The sequence below is a fragment of the Ostrinia nubilalis genome, chromosome 5, assembly GCF_963855985.1.
Source record: "Ostrinia nubilalis chromosome 5, ilOstNubi1.1, whole genome shotgun sequence".
Lineage (NCBI taxonomy): Eukaryota > Metazoa > Arthropoda > Insecta > Lepidoptera > Crambidae > Ostrinia > Ostrinia nubilalis.
Genome location: NC_087092.1, coordinates 8,747,712 through 8,760,576, shown reverse-complemented (window position 1 = coordinate 8,760,576; position 12,865 = coordinate 8,747,712). Strand labels below are relative to the sequence as shown.

General features: G+C 34.3%; 1 protein-coding gene across 1 annotated transcript; it reads left to right on the top strand.

Moving 5' to 3' along the window:
- The first annotated feature begins 6,206 nt into the window (after nucleotides 1–6,206).
- Nucleotides 6,207–12,830, top strand: LOC135071826 (uncharacterized). Its single transcript, XM_063965653.1, has 5 exons — nucleotides 6,207–6,398; nucleotides 8,399–8,519; nucleotides 10,004–10,192; nucleotides 10,460–10,582; nucleotides 10,981–12,830. Exons 2-5 carry the CDS (start codon nucleotides 8,406–8,408, stop codon nucleotides 11,053–11,055), a joined length of 501 nt encoding a protein of 166 aa, XP_063821723.1. The 5' UTR covers nucleotides 6,207–6,398; nucleotides 8,399–8,405; the 3' UTR covers nucleotides 11,056–12,830.
- Nucleotides 12,831–12,865: the final 35 nt, after the last annotated feature.

Sequence of the window (12,865 nt, the reverse complement as noted above, 5' to 3'; positions counted from 1 at the left end):
CTACCTACATTCTCACGATTTTCACGCATACACTTAATGTTACAAGTTTTCACATGCAATTATTATTATGTTTCTAAATCTAAATGATTACCTAATTATTTATAATTCTATCTTATCTTATTTTTAAGTTTAGACTAGTCTTACGAAATTATTTTGAACAAAACGAATTTTTAAATGTTTCATAGATTAAGCAACGACTCAGAAACATTGTGTAAGAGCAGATCATTCACATTATATGTATAGAAATCTCAAAAATGTACAATACTTACATTACATTTAGTTGTTAATATACGTTAAATAACCTACGTTCCGATAAACATTGCAGCTGCAGATAGGTATATGTTATTTTTAATAAGGTGGCACACAATTAATCGGTCCACCGATTAATCAAATCAATCATTGACTTATTGCAAAAACTGTTATCTGTTACTTATATCAGTTATATTATTCGTACTATCTGTCTACTCAATAAATAAAGTATCAAATTATTGAGATTTACAGAGCTCAAAAATACGGAGAAGAGATTTGAAAAAAGCTTCAAATAAGCCGCATTAAAATCAATTAAAATCGTGCGTTCCCGTTTTAGTTGACCTTCTTCTATTTAAAACATGTTATGTAACACTTATAAATGTCATTTATTTATTTTTAGAAACGCTCATATGTTATTGCAATTAAACAATTATGGATCTTCACGAAATGTTGATTACTAAATGTATTTTTGGTTGTGACAATGAAAATTCCATCTTTATTCGGTGAAGAATTTAGATAGCTTTTCCAGTTTCAGGCATATCTCTGGGAATGGTGCATACCTGTTCTGTCTCTTTTTTGTCTGAAGACTAATTTAAGCTCTAACACTACCCAAGTAGCATCAGATTATCTTCATAAGGCATTGAAGATATCTTGCAGACTAGTAGCCTAATTCCAGCCGTTGTCTTGGCCAAGACAATAGTCGCACTCAAGAAATCTTGAAGTTATCCCCCAAGACAATGGTAAGCATAAAAGGGCACAATCCTTTGGAAATCACAGAGAGAGAGTTAAGACAACGCTTAAGGCAGACTTAAACCCTAATTAAGAGTGTAGTTTTAAGAATTTCTAAACAAGTACTATAATATATCTTGTAGTATGACTGTAGACAAGGAAAGAGAGTAGAAGATATCTTGAATACTTATTTAAGACTAATAATTATTTTTATAGCTAAGGTTTATTTAACTTCATGAAGAACTATGTAAGACACTTTTTATTAAAGAGTAACTTTAATTTAGAAAACATTGTGATCTTTAATACTAAATCAACTTTAGATAAGGTTAATGAAAATGGCGATTAAATTATTTTAATAACTAATTTATATTATGTGTAGAAAAGACCTTGAATGTCATTTTTGCATAGGAAATATAAAACGCAATGTGGTTTCTCGTGTAAAATCAATGGATAATGTTATAAAACAGAAGGGCCTTGAAAAAAACCTAATAAGATCAATAAAATATTACGAAATTGTATTGTATAAAGAAAACTTTGAGGTTATAAAATAATATTTTATTTTATGCAAACGTTCTTAGACATTTATGCAACTAGAAATAGTGTAACAAAGACGTACTTCAATTTAAATGTCCCCTTGTTATGATATTATTGGTTAATTTCTGATTTATTTTTTGTTACACATAGCTCATAATGGCGGTAATTCTAATTTGTCTTAAGGTAGCAAGAGTTTAGAAGATTTTGATTTTGTAAGTTTAGTAAAGAAAGAGTTGAGTCAAGTTATACTTTACATAGTATTAGTTTAGAAACATTAGATTTAACTTACACTTAAAAGTCACTTGATGAAGTATTACTTAAGTGCATGTGGTATCAAGTAGATCTTTAGTTTTAATTAGTTAAAACTAGATAGTTTTCATTCTGTCTTAGTCTTGCTAAATTATTGGTGCTGTTATACATTAGAGAACAATTCATTTACTAACTTATTTATTATTTACATGATTTCGCCCTCGACTTTGTCCGTGTGGAAGTCGAAAATGGTTCTAATAGGACTAATTGGTTTTTAGTTTTATTATAACATATAGGGGAAAGTTCGGTATATTGTACTGGCGGGTAAATTACACCATCCTCATATTTCGTAAAGTATTCTTTGAACTCTGTAATTGCAACACTCAGCGATAAGCAATTAAATTCATTGAATATCGGCTATGTGATTTTTGCCGTGTTAATGAACGTTCGTTCGTTCGTTTCAGCCGAAAGACGTCCACTGTTGGACAAAGGCCTCCCCCAAGGATTTCCACAAAGACCGGCCCTGCGCCGCTTGCATCCAGGTACCTCCCGCGACCTTCACCAGATCGTCGGTCCACCTAGTGGGAGGTCTGCCCACGCTACGTCTTCCAGCTCGTGGTCAGCACTCAAGAACTTTCCTGCTTCGGCCATCAGCTCTTCGAGCTATGTGCCCCGCCCACTGCCACTTAATTTTAGCGATTCTGCGGGCTATGTCAGTCACTCTGGTTCTCCTACGGATCTCCTCATTACTGATTCGATCACGCAGGGAAACTCCGAGCATAGCACGCTCCATCGCTCTTTGGGTGACCTTGAGCCTTCTTATGAGGCCCATAGTAAGCGACCACGTCTCAGATCCGTACATCATCACTGGCAACACACACTGGTCAAATACTTTTGACTTGAGACACTGCGGTATTTCGGACGTGAGAATTTCGCGAAGCTTCCCGAACGCTGCCCAGCCGGCCAGTTAATGAACACCATGACGTATTTTATTGTGAAAAGTTTTTATGTAATTGCTTTTATGGATTTTTTTATCCACAACGAGGAAGCTCTTGGCCTGTATCTCACCTGATGGTAAGTGACGATCAGGCCAAAGGTGGAAGCGAGCTTCGCCTGGAATCCTCAACCACGGAGGAACTGGCTATCTTACCTCTAACTGCCGGAACACAATAATGCTGTTAACATTGTTTTTATGGCGACAGACTTAGGTAAGATGGTGGTAGCTAGCCAGGCGGACTTAGAACAAGCCCTACCACCAACCAAACCGAACAGAAAAATCTGCCCCCACTAGGAATCGAACCTGGGACCTCTGCGTCTGAAGCAGGTGGTCTAGACCACTAGACCACGGAGGTGGTTAAAGAAGAAAGAGAGGAATTTTTAACAATTTGTAATTTTGTTAAATTTAATCACACAATGTTTCTAATTTATTAAATGAGAAGATTGAAAAGCGTAAATAAATTAGTGTGGACTGTGGATTAAAATTATACAAATATTTTACGGTAGTTATTATGTCAAGATTTTTTAAAAGTACCTACTGTCACCTAGTTAGTTAAATTGTATAATATCATGTTGCACTCAACTTTACCATACAATTTCAAAAATATATAGGCAATATTTTAGTAAATCAAATTTTGAGTTTACTTATAATAGCATAATTTAGTTCGCGGGCGACCGCACGCATTTTGTGTCAAAAATTAATACAATAAGCTGCGCACGCAGGTGCCCGCGGCGGGCGCACGCCGCGGGCGTGCATTACGTGATCCTGTTTTATCGAAATCGTCCCGTTAAGTGTATTTTTTCTCAAAATGTATAGTAATTCTAGTAAAAAGGTAATTAACTTAATCTTCAGAAAACTATTTTTAGGACAATGGTCTTTAAAAAGTCCTAAGTAAATCTACAAATACTTTATTTACTTTGCAACACTTAAATAATACTTCATCTATACTATTTAGTATTAAGTGAGCATACAAAAAATCTTAATTTAGTAAAATAAGATTTTTTTAACTTAAGCTAAGAATAACTTAAGACCAAATTCTCTATAGAATACTTAACTTGGTTTTGGGTATTCTTAATTTGCTTAAGTAGCTCTCGATGAAGAATATAAAGTCTTAAAGACAAAAATCTCTATTCTAAGTTAATTTGGTTTTAGCTTAAGTGTAAATTTAGATAGAGTTAAAACAAATAAGATTTTGCCATTAATACCAATTGCTACTTGGGTAATGAGTCCTGCCTCCATTTTTGTATGCCTATATGCATTTATTTGTCTTCAATATGATGTGCTTGATCATGGAATACGAGTAGATCTACCACTAGATATACCTTAACACCACAATATTATGACTGAGTAACTGCAATTGAAATTGAAAATTTGGATTGAGTCTATTCCTTAAAATGGAGGCAGGGCCCAGAACCGTATAATTTAAATAATGATTTTTGTTAAGTACTGAAATATTTAAGTTGTGTTGACAGTTTTGCGATTCCGTTGTCGTACAAAAATATTAGGCTGTCTAGCACAGCAATTTGTTTCAGGTAATTTGCTTTGTATGACTACGGAATGATGAAGATTTATACTATAGTTAATGATCATTATTTAACTAATTTGTAAAAAGTTAATAAATATATTTTAACGTATTTTGTACATTTATTTATTTTTTACAAGGGACTAGACCCGGCTTCACTTCGGTGCAATGTATTTCCTCTTGAAACACTCATTCATTGATGAAAATCGTATTAATTAAAATCCGTAGTGTACCTTAAAACTATTTAATCGGACTGAAATAACGGACTGACTTTGTTTTAACTGTGTAATAAATATTATAACGGAAACCTCTTTTCTGTTTTAGTAGTGAACAGAGAGTTGTTTTATGATGTAAAATCAATGATATTCCTATTATAAACTAACATAGTGGAGTAATATTATTTTGAATTTTATATTTTGAAATGAATCACAGGATTGATTTTACGCGGACTTTTTCAAGCTCTACAGATAAAAGTTTCCCGGCAGGCGTGTTTTAAACATTTATATTTACCATTTCACGATAAAAGCGGGTATAATATAATTTTATTGAAAATTCTCATTCGATATCTTAGAATATTTTTCGAGATGAAAAATACATAGGTACATACCTACAGTTCAAAATTTTCAAGGCGCCATTATTACATATTAATAGTCGTCCAAATGAATTTTAAAAAATAAAACAAAACTGCTAACATGACACTTCACTTCACATTCCCGCCAAGAAGCCCCTTCGTATAGCCTGACCAGGAACATAAAAACCCTGGCATAGAGGCGCGTCAATTACATTTGATAGTGTAACACTAAGTACAGTCGTACCTGTGTTAAATTAATAGGCTAACTTTATGTATCAGGATTCTGGATTACGGGCTAATTTGATATTTTCATAAATTAACGAAAAAATATTATTATAGGTAACCTGGTTTAAATAAATTAAATGAAACCATCAATCGAGTTAGTAGGATTTATTTTATTATTCGTCAATAATCAAATTCAGAACTTGAATATTCAACTGCAATGTCTGCTCATGAACGCTTCAAACTCAGTACTTCTTTCCCAATTCCATAAAATTCAACACTTAGAAAGTGACAAAAAACTTTAAAATAAGTAGTTGAAACAAACCACAGCTAATTTTCATAGTGGACTGTACTATACGATAAACATGTCAGTCAATTTGACAACCTTTGTCGGAAACATTATTCAATGAAAATATTGTCCGAACCCTTAGTATTTCTCTTCGACAAATACATTAACACATTGTGAACCACTATTCTTTCACGACTATAAAAATATTTTAGCAATTTAATTCACAAAATCAATTGCGCACATTTAAAATAAAGTTTGTTTACACTTTGACAGCAATAGACTGACATGCAAGGTGACATGTCAATGAAGTTTTCAGTTACTGTTGCCATTAAAAGAAATTAGTACCATTAGTTTTCCGCAACATGGCGAGGGTTTTTATGTTCCTGGTCAGGCTATACATATAATAGAATCCTCTACCTACAGGCTGTAGACTACAGCTCTACATTAATATTATTAAGAGGAAATATTTGATTGTTTGTTTTGAATAGACTCAACTACTGAACCGATTTGAAAAAATATGTATTTTACCGTTAGAATCCTACATTATTTTTGATGAACATAGGTGGTACGAAGTTGGCTGGGTAAGCTAGTATAGTATATTAAGAACAAATGGACTCTAGATTGAATAGCTTTCGTTAAAAACAGACTTCTACTTTAACGAAGAGAGAGCTTCTACTTTAATGAAGAGCTTACTTACACAAGACTCCGATTGATTTGATTTATTGCTGTATTGCATTGAGAATGTTTAAGGCGCGCAGCCAGGTTTATTTTTAGCTGTGATTAACGTGTGTATTAAACGTCGGTGAGTACAACCACAGTTTAATTTTCGTAGTAGTTAAGGAAGGTATAGCTATACCAGCGGCTGAGAGGACGCATGCGCCGCACTGGAGTGAGTCACCAGCTGATCGCGGTGTATGGCTTACACTCGTACAGTGCACCCACCGTTGACGACGTTTGAGCTCGCTCCGCGAAGCGCGGATTTTTGTGATTCAAAATTATAGTTTATTTTCTCAATTTGGACAACTTTTTATTATAGGTGAGTCACCAGTCTTATTAATTTACTAAAACCATTCATTGTAGTTAAACTGTTTGAGTGCTTAGATAAGTAAACGTTCACCAGTAGATAAATACACATTGAAGTTTGTGAGTAATAGTGTTGTTTGTTTGCGATCGGTTTTCTGCTTTTATTATAATCAGCTTTGAAGTTTCGTAGAAAAAATACCATAATTATCAAGGTAGGTTTATTTGGAATTTTTAATATCAATATCGATACCAATTTGGTCTTACAATACTGTCTAATGAATCATTGAAAAGTCAAATCAATGAGCCATTAACATTTTAATCATATCAGTTGAGAGAGCATTATAAAATAGGTTACCAATACTAATACATAGAGTGCCAATAAATTAGTCGGTGTTCTTTACTCAAGAAAGAGATGTATGTGTCGTGCCTATTTATGTGTCGAGTTTCTTTCGTTCCGTGTTAATTGGATGGTTGACATCACTAATCAACAAACTTACTTTTGATGAGCTGTCGAAATGCGTTTCCCACGATTGTGTACTAAAGCAATATGAATCTGTGACGACAGTTATTTGCCAAATTTTACTAAACACGAGATAAAGAAAAATAAAAATGTAATGTGCTTTTAACTTACCTGTTTAATCAAATACGCACTGCACTGAAAAGGGAAAACTTTCTTTCCCTAAGTTATAAATCGGAGGGGTATATTGTCTAGACATAGTGTCGCGACGGAGGGGTTGATGCCCGATTGCTGATATTTGGTACAAAATATTTAGGTATCTATTAGGTACTATACTTTTCTTTTGATGGAAGGACTTAATAAACTAATGATTATATTGTTGGTTTGAGGCGCGTGAATTTCGGATTTTGAAGCGTCGTCTACGACGACTACGACTACGAAACGAAAGAACAACTATTGTTTCCGGAGGGGCGCGTTTTTTTATGACACTTTTCCGGACGCGTAATTTTATTTACATCATGAATCAAGATGCTATACTTATTATACTTATTTTACTTGACTGTCGAGCCCGCATTGGACCGCGAGGGCAGACGACCTCGGCCCACAAACTGCGCAGGCGTCATGCCTCGCCGACCAGTTGTCCTTATCCTACGCATCCTTTTTCGGAAATTGAGTTTTTTAAGCACCCATTTTTATAAAATTTCACGGTAACGCTAAATGACCATAATTTGAAATGCCAGATTTCCTTGCGTGCGTTGAATTCTTTATTCTTCCTAAAGGTTAAATTACGCTATTATTAAAATGTTAATCTGTCCCTGTGTCAGTTAGTAGGTAGTTAAATTCCCTCTCTTTCTTTTCCTGAAATTGGATTGACGTGAAAATATGGATATGACATAATATTATGTACCCTGATCGAATATGATGATAGAGGCGGAAGCCGATTAATAGTAATTGATCTCGTTCTCTTCATGAATAGAATTATAATAATAAGAGGTCTTTTCATTTGGAACAGCGAATCACAAGTTGTTTTTTCTTCTATTTGAAATAAATGACTATCACATCACGTCTGTCATTTATTTATTAAATTTCCACGAGTCGTGGTCACCTTCTTGCCTTGGATTCGCCGATGTGACCTCAGATGTGGACCTACAGATGGCGTCAATGTCAACGTCATTCAATAAGTATGCAAACAGCATTGTTGTTACCGTGTCGGTCATACATAAGTTGTTAAAAGCCTCATGCTATTTTTCAAATTAGCATTAATTAGGTTTTGTTACATTGTTTATTAGAATTTGGTGTAAATCTTGCCGTTTTATTAATGGTAAAATTTTAGTGTTCGGGAAACTTGGACTCGGTGTTTGGGAAACATTAATATGTAGCACCAACTTCTGTTCCATAGTTTCGAAAATGGTTTCAAAAGTCAGTTCTTTCGTTGCACTGATCGTTTCATTTTTGGATTTTTACAAATCCTGTTTACATTTACCTTGACAATGTAAGTAGGTAGGTATATTAGTGATGTTGCTTACCTGACTAATTAGGCAAACTTTATGTTCCAGCTAAGCCATGTCTCACACGGTGACGATTACGCGGACCACGGCTGTGTCGTCCGGCCACGCGGTTTATGTGAACAGCGGGTACCTCAGCTCGACTCCTGGCCTGCTGAAATTAGCACAATTAGTAAGTATCATTAATATGAACAGAGGTGGAAAAACATTAGAAAGAAATGAGAAAAACTTTATTAAGTTGTTTTCATTCATAAGGATCTCAGATCGAACGTTTACGAGGAAATGTAGAGTCAAACTCAGTCAGATTTGAACTTATGTTATGAAATGGTGAAAGAAATTTTCATTTGATCATCCTGAAATAAATAAAGAACATCATTCTTTCTTGGTTTAAATCTATTATATTAAGTACATATTATTGTATTGGCTAAAATTGCAGATGTATTATAAATTATGTATAACACGTCTTTCATGTTTACATGCCGTTGCTTTATGTTTACAACCTTGTCCAGAAAAGCGCAGCGTGTTCCTTGAATATTTTGGTTCAGGCGAGTGCGGAGTGACCTACTTTCGATTACGTCAACAGCGATGTTGGGCAATATACTGTGGCAATAAAACTCTTGTGGGAAGAAAGATTTTGATGAAAACTCCGATTGATCATTTTAACTCTTTGTTATGTAAATACATACATACAGCTTAATATTGACTATAAAAGTGGCATTTAAATGCTATAATTTACAGATACTTAAAGGAGAACTTTTCTTTCAAATTAAAAGCTTTGTTTTCCAACTGTTAAATAAATAAATACCTAAAATGCAATGATTAAGTTACACTACACAGTGTTTTAATATAGTGTTCATTGTAATATTCATGAAAAGCGTTATCAGAAAGAGTAATATTAGCGTTTTCCTTGAGTCACCCGCGATGTGATGACATCACCTCGCGTCACTGCCATTGTAGAGTGTGAATATATTCAGCGGAAGGTGACCAAATCCTAAAACGTTGAATTTTTTATCAAATGTTATACATAATCGTGTTTTGGTATGCCATTTCCACAGGCCATTTGCGTTATTTACTCGTGTTGTTATTAATGGCAACAACAAATAATCTTAAATTCCTTATTCATCATTTGTTTTTAACAGAAACTGTAAGATCCTACAAGTTATAAAATGTTCGGCATTAAAAAAAATCTGATCTCTACCAGAAGATGAAATGAACTGCTTGGTGCACTCTTAGCGGAGCGTGCTTTATTTTGGGATTCTGAAACATTCTGACGTACTCGTATATAAGTATAACACACGAAGTCAATGAGGAGAACTCATAAAACGACTCTTGTATAAGTGTAGGTAGTAGGTTATTTTGTCATTTGCTTCCACAAAATGACCTTGTGCTGAACTTCGCCCTTGTATGAATAATTCAGGACTGTTAAGTGTCTTGGCAAATGATTTCAATATCCCTTGATGTTCATACGATGGATATGTAAAGAGACATTAATATGGGTTTCAGAAATGGACCAAAAATTATTAAATTTTGCCACCAGGTTAATAGCCCTTAAAATAAGTACAAATATTTAATAAACAAGGATAAAAATTCATTTAATGGCGATTATTTATATGAAAAAAGGAGCGATTAAATTCATAAATTGGCTTTTCTTTACAGTTGCTGGGTGCAGCATGCGTGGGTGTGATGGCATACTACATGGACCACGGGCCCTACTACCACGTGGCGCCCAAGGCTGAGCTGTTCTACTTGCTGGTGGCTGTGGCTTTCCTCATCGGCACGTTTTGCCTCGTCGTCTCGTGCCTCGCGTCCTTGTCGACGGCCTCCATTATTTCCAAGACTGTTTATGTAAGTATATATTCTAACTACTTGCGACTTTTCAGGCAGAGTTGCCCGAAAACAAAATATCCTAATAACATATCGATGCTGCTGGTTTACCAGCCTTTAAATTAAAAACTGTTTTTTCTTCCTCAATCATTAAAGGGGACCATTTAGCGATACGTTTTCTTTAGATGTAGGTACATTAATAGTATTTTTAATCGACTTCAAAAAAAAGGAGGAGGTTCTCAATTCGAGGATGAAATTTTACGACTTCAATTATTTTTTGCATTGCAGGAGGTGATATACCATGGGCTGGCCTGCCTCCTATATTTGGCAGCAGGACTTACGCTTATTATAGAAGTAAACCATTACAAGAACTCATATGGCAGAAACTACGAGCCCTATTTAGCTGCGTCGGTAAGTCATTAATATTTATGTAAGTAGTTTTGCTTAAAAATCTAGCTTTTGCTTGAATTGCAAAGGGCTTCGTTGAAAATGCAAGGAGATGTAGACTGTAGACAGCACAAAAAATAATAAAATTCATTTGTGTCCTTCCAAAAAAGTGGTATTAACCTACCCGTTCAGAAAGAGACTTTACTTCCCTATAGATAGTGTAGAGTCGTTGCTTAGCTACACATCACACAATATAACTAGTTCTTAGGAACTATGGTCATAAAATGATTTCTAATCTATTCCTCAATTTTTCTCCTCTGATGAATTACATAGAATTAAAGAACTTTAGAGTTTAGAAGTTCTTTGACAAACCTGCTCTTCCACCTGATGTACTTACTTAAAGTTTATTGTTTCTTTTTCAGATTATGGGTCTCATCATGGCTGTACTGTACCTTTTCAGCACGTTCCTAGCCAATCGTTCCTACCGCGGCATTTAAGCATTCAGGAAGAAAGGGAAATACACTTAAGCTAAAGGATGGATTCGATCAAACTCATTAATTCGTTTAAGTTTATCTTTCGAATAATATTATTAATTACTCCAGAGATAAACCTTACAATATAAATAGATATATGTTACGTAATTGTCATTTTTCGGGACAACAGGACAGATCCTGGCTAAACAGGAGTTACAGAGGTGTTAAACGAGACGTGGAAATAGTCCCGTAATTGTATTTTTTTTACGGATATTTGTGGATTAGTCGTCAAACCTAGTCAGAGGCCTTAAGGCGGTTTAATGACATCAGTCAGTTTTCCACCACCTCCACCAATCCGCCCTAGATTCACGTGGTAGAGAATTTGGGGTGCGGACGTGGGGGCTACACAGGTAGGCTCATGTATTGTATTTGGTCAAATTCTGCCTAAATGTAGCCATTTACTTAGTGATAGAATATTTATTGATGTCTGTACCATTTATAACTTGTCTGCCATATAGTTTTAAGGAAATGAATTTATAGGTCAGGTGCAACGACCTCTTTTTCATAGACATGAAATAAACACATATTTTTTATAAAAAAGAGAACATAATATGAAAGCTATTTCTACATTCTCATTTTGATATCTTTTTTTAGATTTTAGGACATATTGTTTAAATAAGGATATTATTCTCGTAAAAATAAAATGAAATAAGTATTATTTATTGGTCAAATATAATACATACTTTAGTACGTTGCCGTTCCAGCTTTTACCACTGTTTGTTAAATTAATTAATAAGTAATTCTGTTAATCTAACATTGGTTTTGTATGTCCTACTCTCGACATTCAGTTAGTCATTATGTCAGTTAAAACTTATTTATTAAAAATGCACTGTTATAAAATATTCAATCTTCCATATAGACATGAGTTGTGTTATGTTACTTATTGTTGGTTATTTGATACACAAATCTAAAGACTCTACCACACAGACGGCGACTACAGCGTAGTGTAGTAAGTTTTCTAAACAATTTTAATCATTGCCTTGGGTACACTCATGCCGTTCTGTGTATTTATGCAAAGAAAGAATAATTTTAGTGTTTAGTTATTTTTAGGTACTTACATACAACTTCACTTAAGTCGCCATCTAGCGGCAAGGCAATACGAATGCATTGTAGCGCCACACTGTGGGTTTACTCCAACGAATTTCCAACCATTTGTATTGTAAGGAAAATCTTATATCTGCCTGCCTACACGCAGTTTTTGTTAAGTATATTTTTGGCATTAGGTACATATGTATTTCAGTTAGTGTCATGCGATATTTAACATTAGTTTGTAAAATTAAACTACGAACAAAAAAGTGTGATGTTATTGAAATTGGGCACGGTCGAAAAAAACGGAAAGAATTTTGCAGACTGGAAAAAAATAATTTATTCTTCAAAATAACCTCTGTTGTGCATAATTTGTTATTTTAGCATTTCGTAACTGTTGTAAGTTTTCTAGTTTTTATATAAACCTTTTTTAAAACGCTTTGAATGTATTTCAAATAAGTACCTTTTACATATGTAAGTATATTTTTAATCTATATATATAAAAGAAAGTCGTGTTAGTTACTCCACTTATAACTCAAGAACGGCTGAACCGATTTAGCTGAAAATTGTCAGGGAGGTAGTTTAGAGCCAGGAGAAGGACATAGGATACTTTTTATCCCGTTCGAAATAAAAAAAAATCTGCTTATTTATTGCCATTAAGGCGGAACAAAGTTCGCCGGGTCAGCTAGTTTAATATAAAACGAGTACCTCGATGATATTGTTTTATTTTTAATTGAGCCCGCCTATT